The sequence below is a fragment of the Puntigrus tetrazona genome, unplaced genomic scaffold (genome assembly GCF_018831695.1).
Source record: "Puntigrus tetrazona isolate hp1 unplaced genomic scaffold, ASM1883169v1 S000001081, whole genome shotgun sequence".
NCBI lineage: Eukaryota > Metazoa > Chordata > Actinopteri > Cypriniformes > Cyprinidae > Puntigrus > Puntigrus tetrazona.
This window is the reverse complement of record NW_025048669.1, coordinates 277,905-305,886: the sequence shown is the minus strand read 5'-3', so window position 1 is coordinate 305,886 and position 27,982 is coordinate 277,905. Positions and strand designations below refer to the sequence as shown.

Sequence of the window (27,982 nt, the reverse complement as noted above, 5' to 3'; positions counted from 1 at the left end):
TTCAGTAGTTTAGTACATATAAAATAAATAAATGTTGTTTCTTTTGTCTGAGTACAAGGTTTTATTTTTTTTACATTTTGCACCATTTTGTACCACTTTTCCTGTGTAAACTTGTCAGTTCATAGACCAAGAACACATATTGAAAAAGGTTTTATGAATAAAGCATTGTTTCAGAATAAATTAAAAAAAAAAAAAAATGAACAAAAAAAATGCTACATTGGAAATATACACTTTAAATGCTGTAACTTATGCTTTAATGTCACATTAGAAATTATATTTGTTATTTGGTATTATTTAAAACTGTAGCATAACCTACAACATAGCTAACCTGCAAAGTATTTTGTTTTCTAAGACCAAGCTAAAGCAAGCAAAAGTACATTTTAGTGTATCATACAAAACTGTACATTGAAAAATAGTTATGGCACTTTGAAAATCGATATGAAAGCAAATGCTTATGAAGGTGCAATACCAAATACAAATCATATCTTTTAAGATAAATCTAAAACAGAACTTTGTTCATCTTCGAATGACAGCAAATGATGGAGCCACATCCGAAAAGCCTGCACCTCAAACATCTGATATGGACTGGGGCAAACAGGTCCTGTCAGGTTAGCATATTGATCCGACTGTGACATTGTTTTTCAGCGCAAGTTTTGTTCCTATTCAACTGCTGGGTCATTGTCCAGTGCCCAAAGGTCAATATGCCATGATAAGCTACAGTGTCCTGTTCAAGGTGTTGTGGGTTTTAGTCAGAGTAACCCATCTTGCTCAAAGACAGAGGGCAACAGGGAGAAGTCAAAGGGGGCAAATTTAACTCCAGTTCCACTGTAGAACTTGTTCTGAAATTCCACCCTGCAAAAATTTAAATGTTAAAAAGAATTAGAAATAATGATTTTCTTTTATAATATAATACTTAAAAATTATTTTTATTTTAAATGTAACTGAAAATATTAATAGTAAATCAAAATTAGGGCTGCACAATAACGGTTAAAGGAACAGAATGAAAATTCTGAAAATTCCAAACATTTCTTACAATTCTTTCATCATTTAGTACAGGGCTGTCCAAACTCAGTCCTTGAGGGCCAATATCTGCAGAGTTTAGCTCCAATTTGCCTTAACACACCTGCCAGGAAGATTCTAGTATGCCTAGCAAGAGCTTGATTAGCTGATTGAGGTGAGTTTGATTAGGACTGGAGATAAACTCTGCAGGACACAGGCCCTCAAGGACCAAGTTTGGACACCCCTGATTTAAGATATGTAGAAGAAAGTTTGTAACCAGGTGATTTTGGGTCATCATTGACTTCCAGAGTAGGAGTAGTGTTTGCCTGGTTACAAACACTCTTTAACATATCTTCCTTTGTGCTCATCAAAAAGAAATTCATACAGATTTGTAACTACTCAAGGGTGAGTAAATGAAGACTGAAGATTAAATGAAGATTACAATTTTTGGACAAACTAGTCCTTTAAATAGTTAAATCATGAAAATCATGTTCCCTGATGGAGGAAACTGAGATGTTATGTCCATCAGGTAACAAGGGTCACATATGTAACGAGACATTCCTTGCCTGTCAGTCACTACGAGTTATGTTGTGACATCAGACTGGGGTCCTATGGAAAACGCCACAACCAACAACACTACAAAAACACAGTTATTCCTGAGATAGAAATAGTTTCTAAAGAGAAGGGATTTTGACCTTCAAAAGAAGATTGCTTCAAATCTCCCTATTTGCTGTTACAGTTTGGCAGAACGAATGGGGAAGTGAACCTTCCGGAAAATGATTCTATGGTGGCCACATCCTGCCTGAAGGCAGGCAGGGGCAGTGCTACATATCAACGCAGAGATTGTAATACCACACAAAGGTGTTTGGTGTTGCCCAGCCCACAGCACTATAGATGTCTGCCAGAGAGGCACTGTGCCAATGCATGGGAGGAGGCAACACTCCAAGTGAAGTGGGCCCCTTACGCTCCCTGGGGGCACAGCTCACCTTGAGAAGGGTACGCTCAGGCAATGGCATCCACTTTCCAGTGAGCCAACCGTTGCTTGGAGCCTCCATAACAGAGCTGCTTGGAGGTTCTGAAGCTCTGGGTGTGGTCCATGTAGATGTGCAAGGCTCTTATAGGACACAGCAATGCCAAGGCTGGATCAGGGCAGTGCTTGCAAGCTCACCACCTAATTGCGGAAAGGTCTCTGAGGCTGCCTGCCTGTTGCATGTGGTGCAGAAGCCTGAGGTGGAGGCATCTGTCGTGACAACAACATACCTGGGCACTTGTTCTAGAGGCACCTCGGCCCGTAGAAGGGCAAAGTCTGACCACAGGCTTAATGTGCAGCATGATGTTCACACATAGTGTCCCACGGCACCATGCCCATCTAGGGACTAGGGAAGCAAGTGCTGAAGTGGTCTTATATGGAGCAATCCAAGCATTGTGACAGCGGCTGCAGATGTCATATGCCACTGAAGCCTCTGAAAGTATTTCAGTGGGACCACCGTTCTACCTATAATGGAACTCAGGCAGTTCAGCACTGAACTGTCTGAGAGACACTCTGAGAGACACGCCGTCTTACTCACCAAGTCCAACTCCACATCGAGAAAAGAGATTCTCTGCACGAGGGAGAGCTTGCTCTTTTCCCAGTTGACCAGAAGCCCAAACTGGCTGAGGTGCTTGAGTCATGATGAGTCAGTCGTTAAGATAATTCCTGGATTCTGAAGCGTACTTCCCATACAAGGGAAGTCCTCCCGTGCAAGGGTGCCCTCTGCAACCTTCGTGAAGATGCGGGGGGACAAGGACAGCCCGAAGGAGAGGACTTTGTACTAACAAGCTCGACCCTCAAACGCAAACCAAAGTCTGTGTCGAGGGAGAATCCAGACATTGAATTAGGCATCTTTCAAGTTGACTGCTGCAAACTCATCCTGAGGCAAAATACATTTGGTAATGCATTTCTGCATGAACATTTTGAACAGAAACTTGTGAATGACCTGATTCAAAACATGCAGGTACAGGATTGGCTGAAGGGACTGGCTTGATTGCATCCTTTGCAAGGAGGACATCACATTTACATTTACATTTAGTCATTTAGCAGACGCCTTTATCCAAAGCGACGTACAAATGAGGTAGGCATATAGAAGCAAATTAATATCAGCAAAAGGGCAGTAGTGCATAAGTGCTCTTGAGTGGGGTCTTGTCTTACCTAACGCAGACACAAGGCTTTTTTTTTTTTTTTTTTTTTTTTTTTTTTTTTTTTTTTAAACAAGAAAAGGATAGGAAGGAGCAGGAGAAGAAGAAGAGAGTGCTATCAATGTTGGGTCAAGTGCAAACGAAAAAGATGAGTTTTGAGTTGGTTTTTGAAGATTGCTAGTGACTCTGCTGCCCTAGTGGCAACGGGCAGATCGTTCCACCAGCGAGGAACAGACCAGGTGAAGGTGCGCAAGAGTGATTTTGCACCTTTTTGTGAAGGCACTGCAAGGCGCCTTTCGTTTGCAGAGCGTAGGCACCTAGAGGGAACATATGATTCAATTAGTGAGTGTAAGTACGAGGGAGCGGAGCCTGTGATTGTCCTGTAGGCCAGCATCAGGGATTTGAATTTGATGCGGGCATCTATAGGAAGCCAGTGTAAACTAATGAAGAGGGGTGTGACGTGGGCCCTCCTTGGTTCGTTGAAGACCACCCTTGCCGCTGCATTCTGGACCATCTGAAGAGGTCTGGTTGTAGAGGCTGGGAGGCCAGCAAGGAGGGCCAACGCCCTCCTCCAACGCCCTCCAGTAATCCAGTCTACTCAGGACTAGTGCCTGGACGAGGATCTGTGTAGCGTGTTCTGATAAGTACAGTCTGATTTTCCTGATGTTGTACAGCACAAACCTACAAGATCGAGCAGTTTTTGAAATGTGCTCAGTGAAAGTTAGCTGGTCGTCAATGATCACTCCAAGGTTCCTAGCTGACCTAGACGAGGATACAGTAGCCGAGCCTAGCTGAAAAGATAGTTTGTGCTGTATGTCGGGATTGGCGGAAAAAACGAGGAGCTCGGTTTTTGTGAGGTTTAACTGCAGGTGATGATCCTTCATCCAGACTGAGATGTCGTTTAGGCACGCAGAAATACGTGCAGAAACAGTGGGATCGTCTGGTTGAAAGGAGATCAATCTCCTCATGCAAGACAGAAGCATCTCGGACTGTCACTGAAGTCTCGAGAACCCCACTGAACCTGATAGGCCACTGGGTGAACTGAATTGCATAGCAGATTAAGATCATCCAGATTAGCCATTGCGACGGGTTGGGTAGTGTAAGCCATGCACCCAACCTCAGAGCAAGCAGCACCATTGATGTCCCCGACCTGCCTGGAGGTGTGCAGCGGTGGGCAGTGAGACTGGATGGAACAGAAAGCATCGCGTCCTGACTCATCACAGTAGCGCCGCTCTGGTCTCTGGAGATACTGGCCAGAACCACGTAGGGAGTCGTTGCGTCTCATTTACGTGGTTTCCTGGCCACTGGCAATAGAGGGCACTGTGGGTGGCAGCGAGACCTCCAAGGGAAGGAGTGGCGCTGTCCTCACCACCTCCTGTAGAGCAGTTTCTCGCCCTTTCCAGGCCTCACCTTCCTGGTGGGGAGCTCAAAACGCACTGGCCTTGACCAGGTCTCAGCACAGGGTGGAGCAACCACAGGAGGGTGCCCTCAGCAACAGGCAGGCTGACGTGTAGCCCAAGGCAGAGCGATGGAACATTACTTGCCAAATTTCATTGACATTTTCTCTTAATTAGAGCAAATCAGGGCTCCGAGCAAGACCCCAGTCTGTCGTCACAACATAATTTGTAGTAACTGACAGACAGGGGACTGACAGACAAACGACTCTGATAAACTTGCATGGTTTGTTTGCAGATTTAACAGCACAGACAACTGCGTGAAAGAAATAGCTTTTATTTAAGAAGAATCTCAATAGAGGTTTTTAAACTCCTGTTTACATGTTTGCCAGTGTTTTTAGCTCATTAGAGCTTTTCCATAACATAGATCAGTTTTTTTCTCAACTCTGGTCCTGGCGCACACCTCTACATTGCACATTGTGTGCATCGCCCTAATCAAACACACCTGATTTAACTCATGAGCTCAAGAAACTCTAAAATCAGTCCTAGAGGGCCAGTGTCCCAGTTTAGCCCTAACCCTAATTAAGCACACCTGAAGCAACTAATCAATCTCTTACTAGACATATTAGAAACTTCCAAACAGTTGTGTTAAGGTAAGTTGGAGCTAAACTCTGCTGGACACCAGCCCTCCAGGACCGCATGTGGACAGCCCTGATCCAGGACATGAAATGGGTGTATCAGATAATACACACATAAAAAATGTGCAGTGTTGGGGGGTGCCCAGGACCAGGGTTGAGAAACACTAATGTAGATGCTACACATATGCAAGGTTGCCAGGTTGGGAGGATTAAGTAAAACACTAAGTAGCAATGTATCAATTTAAGAGAAAAGCTCTCATTGGGGGATTTTAGCTTTTAACATATGGCAACCCCAACCACTAGCACTTGTGGAGGCTTGTTACCAATGTAAAATAAATGGAAATGACAAATTAAAATGAAATGTTTTCAGGATAAATATATAGCCAGCAAATATCACAGATGACTATGTTTAAATCGAGCAGAGTAGAAATCATGATGATTAAAATATGATTCATTGTACAGCCCCAATTCCTATTAATCCAATTGAAAGTTAATCACATGCAAAAAAAGTTTTAAATAATGTGTGTACATAGTGTTTGTACATATATAAATACACATCCACATTTATATATTTTGAAAATATGAATATATAAAATTGTGTATTTAAATATGCACAATTAATATACACAGTATACAAACATATGTAAACAAAAAGGTTTTTTTGAATGGGATTAATCACGATTAATCATTTGACAACGCTAATCAAAAATGAAAACATATTCTGAAAGAAAAATATGTAAAGTTTACTCAAGAAGACTTTTTCAATTAATTCCCATTTCTGTGTGTGCTCACCAGTGAAGACGTAGCGCATGGAGGAAAGCAGACAGACCCTCCATCACTAGCAGAATGGAGATAGTGAGCAGAGCAAAGACACTGAACACAGGCACAAGGAAAAGCACACCCAGTCTGGAGCTCATCCTTAGACCCAGACGCATCACCATCACCCACAGCACCTCTGACAGCTCTGAGATACACACATATACACAATATATGCATATATAGTGTACAAAATAGATACATATACCCATATGTGGCTATATTGATGTAATTTTTTTATGAACAGCCAGACACTCACGGGCGTGAGCAAGACTCAGAGCCCAGAGACGCAAGTAGGAGGCTGTGTTGGAAATGCAGCCTAAACAGTACTCTATGGTGTGAATTGCTTGATGCAGGAAGACGTCTCCAAAATCAAACTGCCAGTGAACAAACATGCTATCAGTGACATTCATAAAAGATAAGTCTTTGTGTTTTAATGGTGATTTAATGTGAGGTAGTTCAACTTTAACCTCCCGAGGCCCTCCTGAGTCGTTTAGTCCCTCCTCTTCATCATGGACTACAGATGGTGATAGATCTTCCTCACTCACACGCCGAACTCGCTGGTAGCCCTGCACACAAAATAATATGATGTAGCATCTTTGCCTCTTTAACCAGTCCATCATACACCATTATATACAGTATGTGCATTAGTATATACATACTAAACACACATGCAAATGCATTTGAAAACTGACATTTGTCATTTGGGTCTCACTCAAATCTCAGAACAATAAACAGTATTTTGAATAAAGAAAATAATGACTACCCTAGGATTAAGATTCTTTTTGAATTGTGATTGTATACAGTTTTGACAAAACAGCGTTTTGTCTCTCAATTCCTCCTTACAACAATGTGTCTGAATGTCTTATACATAATATATAATAATGTCTTATAAGAACTATATAAAATTACAATACAAAAAAATACATAGATATGTAAATTTGGCAAAAATATTGGCACCCCTGGAAACCGTGAAAATTAATCTGCATTGCTAATCCTTTTGATCTTTTATTTTTTTTAAAAAAACAATTCTAATCTTTCATTGGATGCTAAAAATTGGGGGGAAATTCATGTTTTGAAATAAATGTTTTTTTCTAATGCACACTGGCCACAATTAACTGCACCCTTTTGTTCAATATTTTTTGACGGTATTGAATCATCTGCCAGTTTAACAGCTCATAATTTTCTCCTATAATGCCTGATGAGTTTAGAGAACACATGACAAGAGATCATAGACCATTCCCTCATCCAGAATCACTCCAGATTCCCAGCTCCATGTTGGTGCTTCTTCTATTTAGTTCACCTTACTTATTTGTCATAGGGTTCAGGTCAGATAACTGAAATGGCCACAGCAGAAGCTTGGTTTTGAGCTCAGTGATCCGTTTTTTTGTTGTTGTTTTTGAATTATTGTATGGTTGGAAGATCCAAACATGGCCTATTATAATATTTCTAACAGAGTCACTCATTGACTATTATTCATCTGTTGGTACTTGATAGAATTCATGCCATGTGTCTAAACAGGATGTACAGGACCTCCAGCAGAAATTCAGGCCTACAACATTATAATAAAACAGTGTATGTCTTTGTACATGTTGAGTACTTTTTATCCCTGTGTTAATCAAACACATCTGTAGTATTTGCTATTTTTTAGTTACATCTAACCATAGAAGCTAGTCCCACTTGAAGTTCCAGTCATGTCTGAAAACTAAATATGCTGTAGTTTTTGGATGAGCTAGGAGAATTTTTCTTGAAACCCTCCCAAATAACATTTTTCTGACCCTGAGAATCAACTATTTTCTACAATTCTCCAGCTATGGTCCTTGGAGAGTTTTTGGCTACTCAAACTGTCCTTCCCACTGTATATTAGGACAATACAGACAAATGTCCCCTTTCAGGCAGTTTCTTAACATTTTATGTTAATTGGAAATTCTTAATTATTGCCCTGATGGTAGAAATGTAAATTTTCCACTTCTCTAGTGCTTTTCTTAAAGCCAATTCACTAATTTGTAAAGCACAATTATCTTTTGCTGCACATCAGAAATACATTCCTTGGTTTTTCTCATTGTGATTAATGATTAATTAACAACATTGTTCCAGAACAGTTTAACACAAATATTACAGTTTGTTCAGAGCATTTACGGAGGATGATTCCTAAAACTTGTAGAGCAGCTTATGGTAACTGTGCACAAAGCCTAAAAAGTGAGGCAAAAAGAGTAATGCTTGTTGTTGGTCAGTTCTCAGATTACAAATGCAGACAAAATGCAGGCGCGATGCAATGAGACGCATAAAAAGACAGTAGTAAGTCGTTATAATCAAGTAATTATGTCCTCACTAGATGCAACAAATGCCTCATTTGTAATGGCTTTTATTGTTTTTTGTGTCATAGCATCAAATTATGATAAGGGGCGTAACATTTCCATCAGGTTATTCCGTTATTTTATATTTACATTAAACATTTTAAATCAGCATCATCAACACTACTGTTAGAATTGAATATTGACATATATGCACCTGGGGGCTTTCAGTTTCAGTTTAGTTCTTGGTCATAAAATGACCTCCATATTAGACTGATATGGAAGCCAGAAGAATCTGAAGGAGTGAAAATTCTGACGTGCAAAAGATACAACGAACGTGTTTGAAACCCTTGTTTGCCATTTGCTTTTACTTATCTTGTCCTGTCCTTTCCTCTATAAATAAAGCAACTTGTGACCTGAGCTTCGGAGGCAAAAGAGAGAAACCTGCTTTTCTCCCCCTTGCAACCGACAGCGCAATCCTTGCAAGCTAAAATCCAAAGAACCTGTCTTGTGTTTTATTTTTTGAGTTGATCCTTCCTGGTAAAGAGCCGTTTGAGTGAAATAGTCTCAACAACTACTGTGGTGTAAAATTAATTTAAATAAATATATTTTGGTGGGGGGCATAATGACATGAATAAGAAAAAAGTAATCTGATAATTTGTAGTTTGTCTATCACAAAATTAAAATGTTAAATAATTCACTGATACTTTTCAATGCTTCTAATAACTAATTTAACATGCAACATTTGACAAAAGTATTTTTATTGTCAATAATTGCCTTGATAGCTGTAAAGAGGTGCTATTAAACAAAATACTTAACTTATCAAAAATAATTCTACATTAATTAAAAAATTAAATATGTAAATATATTGATTAGCAATTATAATGTTAAGTGTGATTAATCATGATGCATTACATAAACCTATTTGAATAATTTTGAGGTTTTTTTATAATAAAGTTCTATTTGTTAAAATTAGTTAACTACATTAGATAACATGAATTAAGCATTTATTAATCTTAGCAAAGTTTATTTTCACATTTACTAATACATTCGTACATAAGCCATCCCTGTTGAAATCATTTAATGGGTCTGAGCTAACATTAACAAAATTGAATAAATACTTGTTAGTATTTTGAATTGTTAGTATTTTTAAAGTGATCTACAGCAGCAATAATTTTTTTCTTTAGTTGTGTAGTACTAGCATTACCAAACAGACTGAATGTACCGTGAGAAATCAAGTGACATCAGATACGAACACATACATACACAAGAACACAGACACACCCTGTGGACCCCCAGTCTCTTCCCACCATGATGCAGCCAGTAGAGGTACAGAGGTTTCCCAAATAACAGCACTGGCACAGACAGCAGAGCCACCACCACTAGAAACACCTGCAGTCCCAACTGTTAAAAGATAATTAACACAAACACAGATATCAGCCAGACTGAAAAACATTTGTGCGCACACACACACACACACACACACACACACACACACACACACAAACACACCTGGCCAGGGTAAAGGGGTGTAGTGTCATTTTCCTGCATTAGGAACATGTTGATAAAGTGGATGAGAATGCTCGGAGCCAGCTGTGAGTCTCGAGCTGAGAACACCAGCCATTTGTAAAAGATCATGAAGACCAAGTATCCAAAGAGACAAAGTAGAAAGAGCAGCTCAGGAAGAAAGAGAAGATAGATCTTAAACTTCTGTCGAAAGTGCCTGTAAATACACACAGAGGAAAAGAGCAGAATTTAGAAAGAATGTAAAAAGTTTAGATGCGTGAAAAGTGATCTTAATGCAGAGAGTCTTTGAGTAAGGACTTTTTGATGTAAATCAAATAGAATGTTTTTATGGATCTTTTCATTGCATTTTAAATAATCACTTAACTGAATTGGATTTAAATTATCACGGTACTAAAGCCAAAGCAATTGATTAAAAATGTACATAAAACATTTACATTATAAAGAATAAGAGATTAACCCTAAGATTTTTTTTGTAACACTATTCTTCAGTTTCACAGACGAGGCTTAAACCTAGTCCTAAAATAAAGTCAATCAAGTCAATTCTGCTACATGTGTGGACATATAATGAAATAAGATTGTTGTGTTTCGCAGGACCACGGTGCTACATACTGGTCACACAGATATGGTTACGTATTTTGCAGTTCAGTGCTCAAATAGACATAAAATAAAACATAAATGCAACTTAAAAAAAAATATATAACAAAAAAATACAACTTTAATCCAAGCTTTTTCAAACAAAATAAAATATGTTGCTTAAAATATGCTGCTGCCTTTGTTTTGTCTCAAGATGCAGAGGAGTTATGTTTTTTTAATATTACATTTATATTTTATATTTTACATTTATGAAAATTCCTTAAATATCCCAATTAAGCTATGACCTAATCCTGACTCAGTCTAAAATCTCTCTGTGAAACAAGGCTTTAATTTAGAAGATATTTAATTTAGAAATAATTAAGTAAATAATAATTTTATTTAGAAAGAAATAGTAAATACATTTGTAAATAACTATGCATTTTAATGATCTATTTTAGATTAATTTATAAATATATACAAATAAATATTACTTTGACAGAATACACTACGTATTTTAGCCCATTGTTATTATAGTTATTATTGATGTTGACCAGAACTAAAACCTTAAAAAGAATGTGACATAAAGTGAATGTTTACTGAAATAAAATATTGCAAAAAAAATTACAAACACACAAAATTCAAATAAATATTTTTTAATAAAATTCAAGTAAATATAAAAATAAAACCTATTGCGGAATGTCAATAAAACAGTAAAGTCATTAAACCTTAAAATACAATGGAAAAGAACAGAAAATAATAAAAATTCAAAACTAATTCAAAATACCAACAAAAACTACACTATTAAAAACCAAAAACTCACAATATCTCAATGATACTAAAGTAGCACTCAGCCCTTAGTTTGAAAAACCTTAATAATAATAATAATTACCAACACATAAATAAGGCTGACTTACAGGTGGTTGAAGACACTGAGCACCACCCCAAAGCTCATGTGGATGACTCCAATGATCACAGACATCTTCATCTTGTAAGAGTTGAGGAAGGTCAGGCGATTTACAGCCATGTTCCAAATCTATTGAATTGAACAAGAAAAATTGGAGCTCCAATAACAGTAAAATACTCAGCAATGTATAATTTCACTCTTCCACTCACAGAAATGTGCTTCATAAATCTTCAGAAAACGTGTACTTACTGGATCAATGCCCAGTGGATAAGGTCCTGAGAAAACACCAGAAACGTTGGGATCCAAGGTGAGTAAATCATTCATTTGAAGAGTTTCATTCCTGTGCCAGAGTAAAAGGAGGTAACGTACAATGATTTATATAAGCATCACGATGAGAAAGCAATGACATTAAGCAGGTAAATATGAAAAGATTTTTAGTGCTACATTTTCTGCTGCCAGATGGTGCTGCTTCAGCTCATGGGCACTTAAAAGTGTGTGTTTGTGTCTTACGTCCACTCCTGCTGTGTGAACATGGCCTTGATGCTCCAGGCTGAGCCAAAGATGTTGAAGGATTTGGAGAAACAGTCATTATAAATAAGTCCAGTGTATATGGAGAATAAACCCATCATCAGTATGATGTAACGCCCATCAAAAAAAGTCATCCAGATCTGAACAGAAACAAACATCTAATCAGAAAATAAAATTACAATAGCTCAATGAAAGACAATGGCAATTGCAGTTAGTTTAATTAAATTTTGTAACAACTCTGACCTCATTTCCTGGTTGTCTTTGCTTGTGGTTCTTCTCAGTCAACACCATCCACAAAGCAAAGAGCGTCATGACTGAACCATGACCAAGATCTCCAAACATCACCGCAAACAGGAAGGGAAACGTGATAATGGTATAAGGAGCTGTAAGGGGAGGAAAGAAAAATAAAAACTCATTAGCAATTCAAAAATTATTAATATTAGGCAGTACAAGGTGATCTTTCTCATTCTGTCGAGGGTTTACAGGTGAAAAATTCTGGCACATTTACAGTTGTAACTTAAACAACTTTTTTCAACAATAATAAAGATCTTGAGCATCAAATGCACAATACCTGTTTTTATAGTTTTTTTTATTATAGTGTATGGCTAATGGTGAACCATATGGACCACGTTTATCTAGCCTAACAGTCATTAGTTACTATATGCTGAACTAACATTCTTCAATATATAGGTTTTTTTTTTATCCACAGATGAAAATCTTATAGTTTTTGAAAAATATGAGGTTAAGCAAATAATGACAGAATTTTTGGGTTTAACATCAAGCTGTTGATTTAATTTCCAGTGTAGGCATTGTAGCTTCTCAATTAAAGGGGCAGTTCACCCCGACATGAAAATTCTGTCATTAACTACTCACCCTCATTCCTAACCCATTCTGCCATCTTCAGAACACAAACTAAGCTATTTTAGTGAATTACAAGAGCTCTCTAACACTCCCATAGAAAGCAATGATATTAACATGATAAATGCACAGAAACATAGCAAGGCAATCTGTAAAATAATCGATGTGACATCAGGGGTTCAGACATAATTTTATGAACCTACAAAAATACTTTGTGTGCAAAGAAAACAATAATAACATAATTTAATCTGTAATTCTTCTCCCTGACTTTTTAGAGATGAAGGTTTTTAGCCCTGTTCACATCAAGCACAATAACTGTAAAGATAACTATAATGAAAATAACATTAGTGTCTAAACCAGCAAACAATATTGTCAGTTCATTCTAAGCGCATGTGCATATGTCGCATTAAATTATTGTGATAAAAACTTGTGATAGCAGGATGTCATAGAAGGTGAGTAATTAATGACACAATTGTTGGGTGAATTTTCTTGTACAGCTTGTAAATTGTAAAAAATGTTAGTGTTCTGCACTCACCTGGGCTGGCCTCCCTGTAATCGCCCACTCCATACGCCTCCACTAAACTCTGAAATCCTGAGGTAAACTTGATACTCCTCAAAAGTGTTGGTGGAGTGTCACTGCTTGGGATACGGTTCACGAAAGAAGGGACAGTGGCATCACCTTTTCTCTATTAAGAAATTAAAGGAAAGGATCTCTCAAAATGAAATTTTTTTCCTAATGACAAATGTAGCATTACTTGTTCACCAATGGATCTTCTGCAGTGAACAAGTACCATCAGACTGAAAGTGCAAACAGCTAATAAAAACATCACAGTAATTCACAAGTAATCCACACCACTTTAGTCCACCAGACTATTTGTCTTGTGAAGAGAAAAGCAGCACGTTTTAAAAAATTTAATCCATAAAGACATTTAACTTTAAACCATTGCTTCTGGTCAAAATATTGTTCATAATTTATAAGTCTATCCTGTTTTACTCTAAAAATCCAGCCATATATTAGCTTAGAACCATTTTTGCTTATAAACTGTTCATGATACGAGCAGGTTCCTCACATGATTCAGACAAGGTTTCTTTATCCACTAAGAAAGCATAATTATAAAAGACTTGCATTTTTGCTGGAAAAACTGGTTCAAAGTTAATAGACATTACCGGAGTTGTGTGGATAACTTTTGTTGATGTTTTGTTTTACTTTATGTTGATGTTTTTATCTGCTGTTTGAACTCTCATTCTGATGGCACCCATTTACAGCAGAGGATCCACTTATGAGACAGTGATGCAATGCTAAGTTTCTAAAAATCTGTTCTGATAAGGAAACAAACTTATCTATATCTTAAATGGCTTGAGAGGGAGAAAATCGTCAGTTAAATTAGATTTTTGGGTAAACAATTATTTTTTAAAGATCCTACAGTTACAGCACTAATTTCAGATTGTGTAATTGTCTAGAAAGCACATTAAACTTATTAAGTGTTTCTGATACGTCAATAGGCTGGATAATATCAGGCTATTTAGAACAATTTCACTCACTGAGCCTTCCTCCAATGCCCTCCTTAGGTTTGCCAGGTCGCTGACTGGACACCACACTTCAGCAATGAGACACTTGTTGGTGACGTCAAAGCTGCAGAGGTTAAGGATGTGATAGATGGCTTTCATCTTCTTTACTTGCAGCACCCATGAATGCGCTGACTCAGACGCCTTATGTAAGACCTGCTTCAAGTAATCCTCAGTGCGGTGCAAAACCTAATGCGCAAACATCGCTTCAGTAACATTTTAGTTTAGACAGAGCAGGATCAAATAATTCCTCCAATCCTCCAGTGAATTTGATAATATCAGCACAGAGCACAAACAAAAGCAATAGCCTCCAATAATCCTAAGAACACCCTGAAAAACAAAGAAAGCAAAAGACGTACATTTTGTAAGTCTTGGATACGTGTCCTCAAGCTGTCCATCACATCGGCCCTTTCCTCATCTGTTTCAGGGTGGGGGTAGAGATGACAGTGGTAACTGTGAAAATCAAAATCAAAAGCATGTTCATGTGTTCTATCTGTAAAATCTAAAAACACATGTGCCAACTTCTTAAAACATGGTTTAATTCAACTTTACAGAATTAAAATGGTTCCAAAAAAAAAAAAAAAAAAAAATTACATAAAAAAACACACACACAAAAAAAAATACCGGTACATCTAAAAATGTCAAATAAAAAGATGATTTTATTGAAAATATTCATTCAAAAATGATGGCACTGGTACGATATTTTATATCCTGAACTAACCTTGACTTGTCATTAAAAATTCTGATATTTTATTATACTTTTAACCCATTTTCTTTTGCACAACATAACTTGATTTTTTAGTAAACAGTAGTATAAGTTTTTCAAAAAGAAATTAGGTTAAAATAAAGCAGTTTGTATTACAGATATTATAATTAAAGACTGCACAAAACTACAGGCATTTTTTATTTCCCATTATAATATTAGGACGGTTGAATCAAAATTTCTAAATCAATGGCATAAAAAATACTGAAATTAATTTGTAATAATAATTATTATAGAAAAAGTAAATTGAAGTCAATATTTAATTTTAATATAATGTAGAAGAAAATGTCTAGATCCACACAAGAAATAATTTCAGAACACAACACACAATTTTTATAGTATGTATTTTAAATTACTTATTTAAAAGTAACTGTTTTAACTGACAGGCTTATCATGTTAAATTTTATATTAGTGACAAATATAATAGACAAATATAAAATAGACCTAAACATTTTCACAAAATGCATTCATTCATTCAAACTGTTCTTTCAGTCTCATGTATATATACAAAAATTTAAACAAAGAAAGAAAATATGCACAAACGTCAATCTGTGTGAACAAAAAGAAACAAGTCTACATTAAGGCCTTCACTTACCAGTCACAAATTTTTTGAACTTTCTGCCCAATCTGGTCACCCCAAAAGGAGATGAGGAACACTACATTCTTCCTGATCTCCCCCTGTTGCACATAAACATGAGACAGACTCTCCATAAACAAGCTCTGAATATATCAGCACACGCAGTGGCAGACAGGAGTGGTATAAAACTTCAAAACAAACTGAGGCATGTTCACACCATGCAGCATATTCTGGTAAACCAAGTCATTTAAATAGAACTACAGAATTAAAAAATACTTTGCTGGTGGATCTCAGCACGCTCATTTACACACAGTTTGCATACCGTGTCCAGATCGGCCAGGCTCTCATCCACTTCTGCGTAACTGAGGATGGTGTAACCTTTACAGACACGCCAGAGCATGCGCTCAAACGCCTCCACCTTCACCCGCTGAATCAAGCCTGAGATAAATCTGAACACAAACATGCATGTAAGGTCACAGTGGTGTGAACGTACAGTCGTGGCCAAAAGTTTTGAGAGTTACATAAAAATTGGAAATTGGAAAAGCTGCTTAAGTTTTTATAATATTAATTTTAATTTGCATATACTCCAGAATGTTATGAAGAGTGATCAGATTAATTGCATAGTCCTTCTTTGCCATGAAAATGAACTTAAACCTGAAAAAAACTTTCCACTGCATTTCATTGCTGTCATTAAACAACCTGCTGAGATCATTTCAGTAAACGTCTTGTTAACTCAGGTGAGAATGTTGACAAGCACAAGGCTGGAGATCATTATGTCAGGCTGATTGGTTTAGAATGACAGACTTGATATGTTAAAAGGAGGGTGATGCTTGAAATCATCGTTCTTCCATTGTTAACCATGGTGACCTGCAAAGAAACTCGTGCAGCCATTATTGCGTTGCATAAAAATGGCTTCACAGGCAAGGATATTGTGGCTACTAAAATTGTACCTAAATCAACAATTTATAGGATCATCAGGAACTTCAAGGAAAGAGGTTCAATTCTCGTTAAGAAGGCTGAGCGCTACCATCAGTCCTGTGTCATGCCAACAGTAAAGCATCCTCAGACCATTCATGTGAGAGGTTGCTTCTCATCCAAGGGAGTGTGCTCACTCACAATTTTGCCCAAAAACATAAAGAATGGTACCAAAACACCCTCCAACAGCAACTTCTTCCAACAATCCAACAACAGTTTGGTGAAGAACAATGCATTTTCCAGCACGATGGAGCACCGTGCCATAAGGCAAAAGTGATAACTAAGTGGCTCGGGGACCAAAACGTTGAAATTTTGGGTCCATGGCCTGGAAACTCCCCAGATCTTAATCCCATTATCCCATTAAAACTTGTGGTCAATCCTCAAGAGGCGGGTGGACAAACAAAAACCCACTAATTATGACAAACTCCGAGAAGTGATTATGAAAGAATGGGTTGCTATCATTCAGGATTTGGCCCAGAAGTTGATTGAGAGCATGCTCAGTCGAATTGCAGAGGTCCTGAAAAAGAAGGGCCAAGACTGCAAATACTGACTTTTTGCATAAATGTCATGTAATTGTCGATAAAAGCCTTTTAAACGTATGAAGTGCATGTAATTACAAATATATTATAATTATATTTCAGTACATCACAGAAACAACTGAAACAAAGATCTAAAAGCAGTTTAGCAGCAAACTTTGTGAATATTTGTGTCATTCTCAAAACGTTTGGCCACAACTGTAGATGGTGTAGACTGTGAATGTAGAATGAAGACACACTGATCTGTTTAAAAGATATAAGATCTCCGCTGTGTGTGGAGTGAGAGGGTCTTTGTGATTTACCCAAGTTTAGCGCCCAGTCTTTGCATGCTGGTGCAGCCTGTCACTGATTCAGTCTCCAGAGATGGGAACTCTTCATACTGAGGGCCCAGGGCTTCATGCTAAACACAGACACATTCACAACCACATAATTAAGATTTATTAAATATTGAATGCTACACACTGCAATCCTTAACCACAAGGTTTATTTTAACATGACTTAATATGTGAAATTAAAGAGTCTTGGTTAAATTTGTATGTTTTTCAATTGTAAAATCTATTGTATTAAATAATATATTGTGTTAAATAATTCATTTTAGTAATAAAAAAAATGCTATTTTAAACAATTTAAAAATTTCAAAAGCAATTTTGTGTATCTCATATCTTTATTATATAATATACTAATATAATTCTATAATTAATTACAATTAAAATAACAAATTATAGTATATATACATTTTTCAAAAACACTATCTTTTCTAAATTTTGTTCCTAAAAGTCATATGTTTTGAATTTGTATAATATTGCATTTTAGTGAAATCTACACAATTTATGTTATTTAAATAATAATTACAAAAGGTCTATATAAATTATATTGCCAAAAGTGTTGGGTTTTGTTAATTTATTTAAAATGAATACAAAACAGTTAATAATAGAAAATGTTTACATAAAATACAGGGCAGTTTATTCGGACGTGGTCATTCAGTAAATGCACAGCTAAACAGATGAGTTTTGAGTCTGAATTTAAATGTGGCTACAGTTTTAGCACATCTGATCTCTTCTGGAAGCTGGTTCCAACTGTGGATGGCAAAATAATGAACTCCCCTTGTTTTGTGTGAACCCTTGATATATCTAACTGACTCAATCCAAATGATCTGAGTGTATTGTTAGGTCATTAAGTGATTTATAAATGAGTATAAGTACTTTAAAATCAATCCTAAATGTAACTGGAAGCCAGTATAAGGACCTGAAGAGTGGTGTGATGTGCTCAGGTTTTCTAGTTCTAGTCAGAATCCTGGCAGCAGCATTTTGGATGAGCTGCAGCTGTCTTAATGGTCTTCTTGGTAAGGCCGGAGAAGAGATCATTACAATAGTCCACCCTGCTGGTGATAAAGGCATGAACAAATTTCTCCAAGTCTTGACTGGAGACAAAACATCTAATTCTTGCAGTGTTTTTGAGATAATATGTTGATTTAGTAGCTGCTTTGACATGACTACTGAAAATAAGGTCTGTCTCCATAATCACTCCAAGATTCTTTATTTGGCTGGACAATTTCACGCTCGTAGTTTCACTGGTATGCTAAAAAGATGTTTATATTAAGCGGAATATAATTCTGATATATTTTATTCATAAGAATTTCTAGGGGTGCCAATAATTGTAGCCAACATGCAATGGAGAGAAAACATTTATTTTATGATCCCCACCACCATCACCACCACCTTTTGATAGTTTTACTTTGTCATTTTTTTAAAGGAAATATCAAAATGATTTTCACAGCCACCTTTTGGTCAGAGGGGACTATATATACACATATTCACAGTTTTTTCATAGGCTTTATGGACAGAGAAGTTCACAATACTTCAGCATGTTATTCTTATTAAGTGAGGGTCTTTTTTTAGGATTTTGCACCCAAGCAAAGTTCTTTACACACATACATACTCACACACACATACATTAGGTGTCAAAATTAAAGCGTTAATGCAAATTAATTTTAACACCATTAATTTTTTTCAATGTACAATTAACACAGCCCACATTTTCTGTTTGACCAGTGCCTTTACTTAATCAAGTATTGTTAACTAAACGTTACTTGCAAATTTTGCCCTCTCGTTTAAAAATGAATGAATTAAACCTATTTACTATCAGAATGCATAAACCTAAGATTTCAAGTGTTGTAAGCTCAAAATTATAAATTCATCCTTTGAAGAAAATGTTTTTAGTTTTTCTTTTTCCAAAATGAAATAAAAAGTGCATTTGGTATTACAATTTTACAGTCAAGAAGGGAAAGTCTACTCTCTTTTTTTATCAGAAAACAAAAGGCTTCAATTACAATTATTAACCATAATGGAAATAAATTTAGGTTACTCTTTTTATTTAGGAAAAAAAACATTTCAAGTTGATAAATGAACAGTGTTGCCTGGGCGATGATTGACCATTAGAGGTCGATCGATGTATTGGTTTGTATCTGCAAAAATCTATGCTGATAGAAAAGGCTGAGAGGATACTAGCAGTAGCCTACCTCCAGTGATTGAATTAAGTCTTAGCCAAGTGTTTAATGTCATAACTGTTACCATAAATTAAACCTAAGCTTGAGTGCTTTTTGTCAGAGACTGTAACTGGGAAAAAAATACACAGTGGTGGTAGTTTTTATTTTTTTTAATAAAACAAATAAAAAAACAAACTAAGAGTTTGGTTTAAACTTGCAGTACTGCTACTACTAAGATTATTAAAAAAACAACAACTAAGTAATGATCAAAAAACATTTCATGCATGCTTTAATTTGAATAGTAAATATCCCATGTTTGCTAAAAAATAACTAAAGTTTAAATTTTTTGTAATTTAAAGATGCTTTATTCCTTTATTTGATAACACAACATATGATTGGATGCAAGCTGTTCTTGGCTTGTATGTTTCTCAAACATAAGCATCGTGAACGTCATGTCACTCTCAGAGTACCAAAACTTTGGTGCATTTGCTTACAGTACTTTTGCAGTTACGGTAGTTGAAATCACTATACATCATGTCACACAGGCCACATTAATGCTGATTGAATGGAGACTCACCCTGGAGCGGCTGTGCATGAACGTGCGTGTGATTCTCAGCATGTGTATGTACTCTGTCAGTTCCAGCAGGTTCCGCTGCAGCTTCTCTTTATTCTTGGCCACCTCACTGAGCTCCACTTCCAGCCTCTGCAGTTGCTCCTGACAACAGCCAATGACCTCCATCAGTGATATTAAAACACATCACAGTAACACATTCAATCAGTACACCCAATGCATTAAAAAGGCTATGAGTTATCATGAGTGTACTGCTATAAAGCTAAGTTATGCATAATCAATTGCTCCATATTCAGAAAGCTTTCTCTTTAACATTATACACAGTCAATCATTTTAGGCAACTTGACATAGTCAATTACCAGCACTGGGTCTTGACACTGAGAACTGGAGCTCTCACATACAAACAATTACCATAAACCACTGAGCATCTCGCTATTAAGCCAAAAATATATGCAGTGTACTTAAAACTGTAAATGAGGGAACGTTCTTTCTTTTAGGGATCTATAATCATCAACACTCTTTACACACAAACATCTGTTATATGAGAAAGCTTGCTGCTATGTTTTTTTTTTTAGAGCGTCACATTTACACTCTCAATAAAAAGGTCTAAAATGTGGGTTAAATTTGAACTCACAATAAACAGTAATGTCAGTAGTGTAGTGATATAAGAAACAACTCAGAAATCACTTTCAAGCCAAATTAAACGTGAAATTGTTGAGATTGCTCCTATTGAAATTTCTTAATTTTATCCATGAAAATATGTAAAGCAACTTTGCTGGTCTACATTTATTATTGTAGTGTGAAATTTCAGCAAAATTTCGTAGATTAAACATCCATTTTCAAATGACCCTTCACAAGTCCCGACCCCCTTTGTAAGTTTTGCTATGTTCAACAAGACAAAGCACTGACACAACACATGTTCTCATGCAGTGAAAAATACATTGAGGAGCAAAAAGGAAACTGATCACAGCAGACAAAACATAGCAGTTAGTTTTTTTGTATGAAAAAGTCATTTTTCAAAGTCAACTTTTTCATTTTAAATAAATTCAAACATTATATGCTATTTTTGGCTCTATAATGTGTGGTAACAGATCGCTGTAGTGCCTTGGTACAAGCAGAAGGTGTTCTGATCATCTCTTCATCTTTACAAGCTATATCACAAAATAAACATGAATGGACTTTGAAAGATACATTTACTGCATTAGGCTAACCAAGACTTCACAGCATTTGCTCTTTTGTTGGTTTTGATTTCTTCTATTGTTTCTTATTTGTAAGTCGCTTTGTAAGCGTCTTTAAATTTAGTCATTTACATGACTACATTTAAATGTAGAAATTTAGCTCATACAGAAATTACTTTTAAATCAAGCAGCTTTCTGTTGATTGATGCAAAAAAAAATGTATGAAAAACCTGTGGGAGAAAATCATTTGTCTTGTGATTGTGTCAAAGACCGACATGGAAGAGAAGAAACTGTTGAATAAAACTGTTTGTATTTTCCTTGCATTCTTTTGTTTTCATACAGAAAATATTCTTGTAGCTTTTGAAATTAAGGTTGAACCAATTGAAGTCACTTATTTTAATGATGTCCTTACTACCTTTCTTGGCCTTGAAAATGGTAGTTGCATTGCTGTCAATGTCAGAAAACTTTTGGATTTCATTAAAAATGTCCAAATTTTTGTTCTGAATATAAACAAAGTGCTTACAGGTTTAAAATGACATGAGTGTGAGTGATCAATGGCAGAATTTAAATTTTTGGGGTAAACTATATCTTTAAATTTGCCCCAAAGGACCCAAAACAGTATTTGTAGGAACTAGAAAATGTCTGTTTGGCACATTTATTTTACTTCCTGAAGCAGGCAATACAGTTGCTGATTTTTAATTTTTTTTTGCATGTGTGTCACATTTAATATTTCAGATCATCAAACAAATTTAAATATGAATACAAAAATAACACAAATAAACACAACATGCAGTTTTTAAATGAATGGTTTTTATTATGAAGGGAAAATCCAAACCCACATGGCCCTGTGTGAAAAAGTGAGATACAAAGAAATTCAGGAACAAATGAGAAAGAAAGGTGGAAGGTGTGTGTCCTATTACATTTGGCGTAACAGTAACAGCATTTCAGAAAAAGAACATCATACCATCAGTAAAATATGGTGGTGATAGTGTGATGGTCTGAGGCTGTTTTGCTGATTTAGGACCTGGAAGACTTGCTGTGATAAATGGAACAATGAATGCAGGACAATGATCCAAAACACACCAGCAAGTCCACCTCTGAATGGCTGAAGAAAAACAAAATAAAGTCTTTGGAGCGGCCTTTTCAAAGTCCTGACCTGAGTCCTATTGAGATGCTGTGGCATGACCTTAAAACGGCGGTTCAACGTGGTTGAATTACAACAATTCCTGCAAAGATGAGTGGGCCAAAATTCCTCCACAGTACTGTAACACACTAATTGCAAGTTAATTGCAAGCTTGATTGCAGTTGTTGCTGCTAAGGTTGACCCAACCATTTATTTAGCCAAAAAGGAAACATAACATGCGGTGAGCCTTGCATGATGGCAGGGATCAAAATAAGGAACTGATAAGGAACCCTAAAACAGATGGGAGCTGCTGCTCTGCAGCATCAGAAGGGAGAGCCCCGTCCGGGGCTTAGAATGCAGCATAACTCAGAATGAAGGACAGAGGACACTGCAACCAAATGGAACCATGGCCCTGCTGCAACAGAAGGGAAAGCCCTATCTGATTCTGAATAAGCATTGAGATTCAAAGCGATGACTGGTTGTTACTGAGACTTATTGTATTGGAAGGGAGGGCTTCCGATTACCAAAATGATTTAAAAGCAACTAATGACCACTTCTGTTATTAAGCAATTACAGATAAATTCCAGAGATGGATGGAGTTTGGGGCTGAATTTAGAAGTTATTGCTATTTCTGAGCATCTCAGAAGGGTACAAGGGTGTCCGGATTTAAAAGGTGTTCGGAATCCGGGACTGACGGTTGAAAACACTGAATTTGATTAGAAGAGAAATTTGAGAATTAGATACAGGGCTCACGCTTCATGTTTAAAAACTCTTGATTTAGTTATATAAAACTGAAAGCCATAATTTAAGATTTTTTTTTTTAATGGTATAACGACAACTCTGCAATTTTACAATTTAGGAGGGCTTACAATTAGGCACAAAAAGACAAGAAATCGCGATGCAGTCCAAACTTTAAAAGGCACTGATGCCATTAAATGAAAATCAGCACTGCTAATTTCAATCACTTTTATTTATTGCGCTTTTATCAATACGGATTGTGACAAGATAAAACACTAATTTATTATTAATTTTGTATTTATTTAAGGTTTAATTAAATGCAGAGATGGTCTGTAATCAAATCGACGTTAATCACTAGAAAAAATTGTTCCCAACTAAGCAAGCCAAAGGTGACAACAGCAAAGAACCAAAACACCATGTGTGACACAATGGTGAAAAAAACTTTGGAAGAATCCAGACTCAGTTGGATGCCAGTTCTTCTCTGGCCAGACAACCTCAGCACTTAATTTCCAGTAAAATTTTAAATGCAGCTGTCAGATTTTGAAATGACTGTCCTTGGAAACATGGAATGTGTTGGTTTTCCTGCCTTTCGTTGCCTAAATATAAGCCAAAAATATGAGTCTGATGCTGCCTTGTTTAGTGTTATCAAAGAAGTAACTTTTCTTTGTAAGGCCTGATCCTCCCAGAGACCTGGATTGAATTTAGCTAGAATGACTAATTGCAAGGATAGAAATCTGTAAATGGCAGGTTATAGGAGAGTTGAAATAATTTGAAATGTCACCACGCTGCTAGGTATGAATGGACAGTACTGGGTGAAACTGCTTGGAGGATAGAACAAAGTGACGAGGAGAGGAGAGTGTATTTTAAGTTGTTGTTTTTTTTTTTAATAAACTAATAAAATTTAAAGATGCTTCTTTTAACCACAAAAGTTCTGAATCAGCACATGTGAATTAGGTTGCTAGTTGCAGTTCTTCTATAATGGAACTTATTTTCTTAATAAGAAGCCTTTATCTATTTGAGTACAATGTAATTTAGAATACAGGAACAAAAAAAAAAAAATTAAGTGTTCTACTCAGTTTTGCGAGATAATTACAAAATTACATCAATGCCATTTAAGCAACGGTCAGCCTTTTTGTTTAAAACCTAATTTGCAGCACAGCCTGTGCCACTAGTGGAAGCTGCCTGGCGCTAGTGATTGCTTCGAGAGCTAGAGACCCAGCTACATGCAGCATTGTGGCCAGAAAAGCAGGAAAAGTGAGTGAGGTTTTGCTGAGGTGAAAACTGGCTTTTTTAAGGGCCGTTGCTGTGACCCAACGCTCAATGTGAGCCGGGTCTTGTGCGGAATGACAGAGGTGTTAAGTGAAAGTAAGTTCGAGGCTTTGCTCGATCTAATGGCTTCCCTGGCGGATGGAGTGGATTTAGAAGTGAGGTTGATTAATTTGCAGGATGACAAAAATTGTACAGACCCGCTTTGTTTACCCTCAACGAAATGGATCGTCAAATGTTGAACGGCCAAGATGAAAAGGAATAAACCTTAGGGCCTGCAGAATGTGACAGAAGATCCAGAAAATCCCTGTCTTCTTGTTTATAGGAAAAGTTGAGTTTGTGATTTAATGGCCAAGATCGAATGCAGGAAAAGTCGTAGTACAGGAGTAAGTCAGCTGTAACTATTTATACACATGACCTACAGGATGCATAATGACCTAGTTAGGATGATTAGCTAAACAAGTTACACCTGTAATTGACAGATTATCTGATCATGCTCCTCTCAAACCTCATTAATAAAACATCATTTAGGTTTAGGGGGGGAAGCACTTTTTCACACAGGGCCATGTGGGTTTGGATTTTGCTTTCCCTTCATAATAAAAACTTTCATTTCAAAAACTACATGCTGTGTTCACTTGTGTTATCTTTGATTAATCCTTAAATTTGGAAACATTGAAGTGTGAATAAAAAAAAAAAACCAGTAAGGGGGCCAACACTTTTTCAAACCACTGTATCAATATATCTCAGCGCCTACCATGATTTCTAAGACATTTTTGGGTGCAGGAGCAACAGGAGGGACTTCAGCCTCTGGCACTGCAAGATTTGCCTTCCTGATTTCCCTCAGGAGATACCCTGTAGGTGATGGAAACAAAAAAAATACATTTTAAACATTGATTCAAGAGCACACTGACATAATGCATTCACATAAAAAAAATCTAAATTCAGAATAAAGTTTTAAATGTAGAAAAATAGTCTGTTCTGTTCTTCACAGCAATAATGCATTTTCATTATGCTATTTTTTATTTTTCAATTCTAACTTTGCTGTCTGTGTAACACACCTCTAAGGCTAAGATGGAAGTGTATTGCAAAATAAAGAAAAATAGTTTTATCTAATATTTTGAACCATATTTAGAATTTTAAAGATCCTGAGCAGTAGAGGTTTAGGCTTGACCTGAAATCTACAGAGTGTTCAATATAGATCTCTTACCCAGAATCCTCTCCATCTCCTCACATCTCTTGATCTCACTGACGAAGCGACGCTGGAATGAGCTGACAGTGGGGTTCAGCTGAAACAGGTCATCTGATTATGACTTTATGTTTGACACAACAACATATTACAATCTAGACAAAGCTGTGGGCATTACATTATTTAGATGATATTTGTTCATTGTTCAGATTTTAGTATTGCACAATAATCCACATAGTTTGTTACATTTTGCATTGTTCCTCACTCAAATCTATCAAGAGATTAATTTTAAACTGATTTATTTTAAAATATATCTGTTAATTTATTATAGACCCAATTCTAATTCAGAAGGAAAAAAGTAAAAGACAAAAATAAATAAATAAATAAATAAATACATAAACAAAAAACCTGACTAGTTTGGAACAACATGAGAAAAATAATACATTTCTGGTACGAAAAAACACTATCAACATTAATACTTTAGATTAAAAATGCATAAATGAAAGGACTGTGTTATTTTTATTATTTATAAAATATTTATTATTTAATATATTTTCAAATTAAATTTGAATATTATTAAAAAATGTACTTTTATTTTTTTTTATATTATATTTTCCATTTTAATTTCCAAATTACTAATTTTGCTTGCATGCTTTAACAACAACGCTTAGGACCTGAGATCAACAATTTCTATTAATCTTAAATGTAAAAATTAAATATAAATAATAAAAATTCACTTACTGACACCAACCTAAATAGGTCACACACATATGACCAACACATAAATAGCTTATGAAGTTGTTAATAAGTGTCAAAAAAAAAAAAAAACTCAAGGTGAATAGAAAACACAAGCTTTTAAAGACTCACTCTATTGTTAACTAAGCAACTGAGCAATTTAACCACCTCAGCGTGAACCAGGACATCAACCTGGTTAACATACATCAGCCTCAATGTATGGCCATGCTAAATATGCACGCTTAAACATGAGACTCAACATGCACGATAAATTCGATTCTCACCTATAAACGACACGCAGCAAACAAACATGGGTTGCCAGATAATGCGATTATTTACTTCAATCTGTCGTTCCGAGAATTCAGGCTGTGACACAAAATCTACCTAGATAGCATTTTTGGGTAATCAAGTGCACGCAGCATCGATGACTCGGAACGTGTCTATGATGCCCCAGAAATGCTGTATAGCTAGGCAGCTCACTACGATTTAAGACATCCGCTGAATCTAAACTTACATCTCGAAATTCAACCAGCCCCATTTCTCCCAGTTCACTTATGCAGTCGTACGCCGAGCCGGACTGCAGAAACAGCTGCGCCAAACACATCTCTTCACTCCGAAAGCCCGAGCCCATCTTCTTACTACCTTGATCACTCAGTCCGCCTCTGGCCTTTGCGATTCACTTTAATACAGCACGACCAACCTGCCGCGAGAGTCAATCGTTCAACACACACACAAAAAAATCCATCTTAATACGTTTCCATTTGACTATAAACTCACTTGTCAGCGCGTATTCTGAATTATTTAAGATTGTATGTCTGATTGAGCAGGGATGAGATTAAACTACTAAAATGATTAACCTATAAACGCTATTTTTAGCAACCTAGTGAGTATTCTCAGCCAGTGTTATGCAGATATTTCAGATTAAACTGCAGAGGTAATATTCACTATGTCTTACCTAGCTGGCTGGACAATAATAATCGATAGTCGACTGTGCCTTTAATTGCCGTTTTGCCATTGAAACGACAGTAATAACGTAAGAGATTAAAGGCTACTGTTGCCAAACAAACAGCTACACGCTATGCGGTTTAAAAAACGTACGTGTACAATGAAGGCTTGGTGTTTAAATAGACCGCATAATAAAAAGCTTACTCCCGTAAAGCACAAACCCTACCAGTCTACAGATTGCGTCCGTGGGTTGCCAGGTTCTTTGTCTGCAAACCCCCCTTTCTTTTACATTTAGAAAGACATTTCTAACATAGAAACATAGTTCATATTATATACATTTGTTTTTGGATTTTTTGTAAATAATGCTATCTTCCATTAAGTATAGCTATATTTAGCAGAATGTACCATAAATGCCAGTATAATTTTAATAGAACAGCAATTCTACAATTCCATAACATTAAATGTCAACTCAGACATTATTTTAGCCTAAAACGGTCTTAAAAATTCGAAATACATAACCAAAGGATCTTTTAAAATGTTATATATTCTGTATTAAATTGATAACAAAAATGTATCCTGCATTCTAAATATCATTACTTACGAAAAAGGGATGTATGGTAAGTAATGTACTG

The 27,982-nt window shown here is 36.3% G+C and overlaps 1 protein-coding gene across 7 annotated transcripts; it reads right to left on the bottom strand.

The window, feature by feature from the left end:
* Window positions 1-46: 46 nt before the first annotated feature.
* Window positions 47-27,596, bottom strand: atp6v0a2a (ATPase H+ transporting V0 subunit a2a). 7 transcript variants are annotated; one of them, XM_043234182.1, is made up of 21 exons: window positions 27,361-27,592; window positions 26,920-27,105; window positions 25,692-25,770; window positions 25,239-25,336; window positions 20,186-20,323; window positions 17,426-17,523; window positions 15,935-16,061; window positions 15,631-15,713; window positions 14,632-14,725; window positions 14,249-14,461; window positions 13,242-13,392; window positions 12,092-12,231; window positions 11,831-11,988; window positions 11,570-11,660; window positions 11,331-11,449; window positions 9,829-10,039; window positions 9,583-9,720; window positions 6,493-6,591; window positions 6,282-6,399; window positions 5,999-6,170; window positions 47-852 (listed from the first exon to the last, which is right to left on the bottom strand). In XM_043234182.1, exons 2-21 carry the CDS (start codon window positions 27,034-27,036, stop codon window positions 750-752), a joined length of 2,547 nt encoding a protein of 848 aa, XP_043090117.1. In that variant the 5' UTR covers window positions 27,037-27,105; window positions 27,361-27,592; the 3' UTR covers window positions 47-749. The 7 variants fall into 7 exon arrangements, with proteins under 7 accessions (XP_043090117.1, XP_043090118.1, XP_043090115.1 ...); XM_043234183.1 differs by having other exon boundaries at window positions 9,601-9,720; XM_043234180.1 differs by having other exon boundaries at window positions 6,282-6,591; window positions 27,577-27,596.
* Window positions 27,597-27,982: the final 386 nt, after the last annotated feature.

Bases quoted from the DNA above. Each gene is read 5' to 3' on its own strand.
- atp6v0a2a (XM_043234180.1), bottom strand. From the start codon at position 27,036: ATGGGCTCGGGCTTTCGGAGTGAAGAGATGTGTTTGGCGCAGCTGTTT. The intron at 25,771-26,919 runs GTAAGTTTAGAT...GACCTGTTTCAG, and splicing joins GGCTGGTTGAATTTCGAGAT to CTGAACCCCACTGTCAGCTC. The intron at 25,337-25,691 runs GTAAGAGATCTA...CATCACCTACAG, and splicing joins GGAGATGGAGAGGATTCTGG to GGTATCTCCTGAGGGAAATC.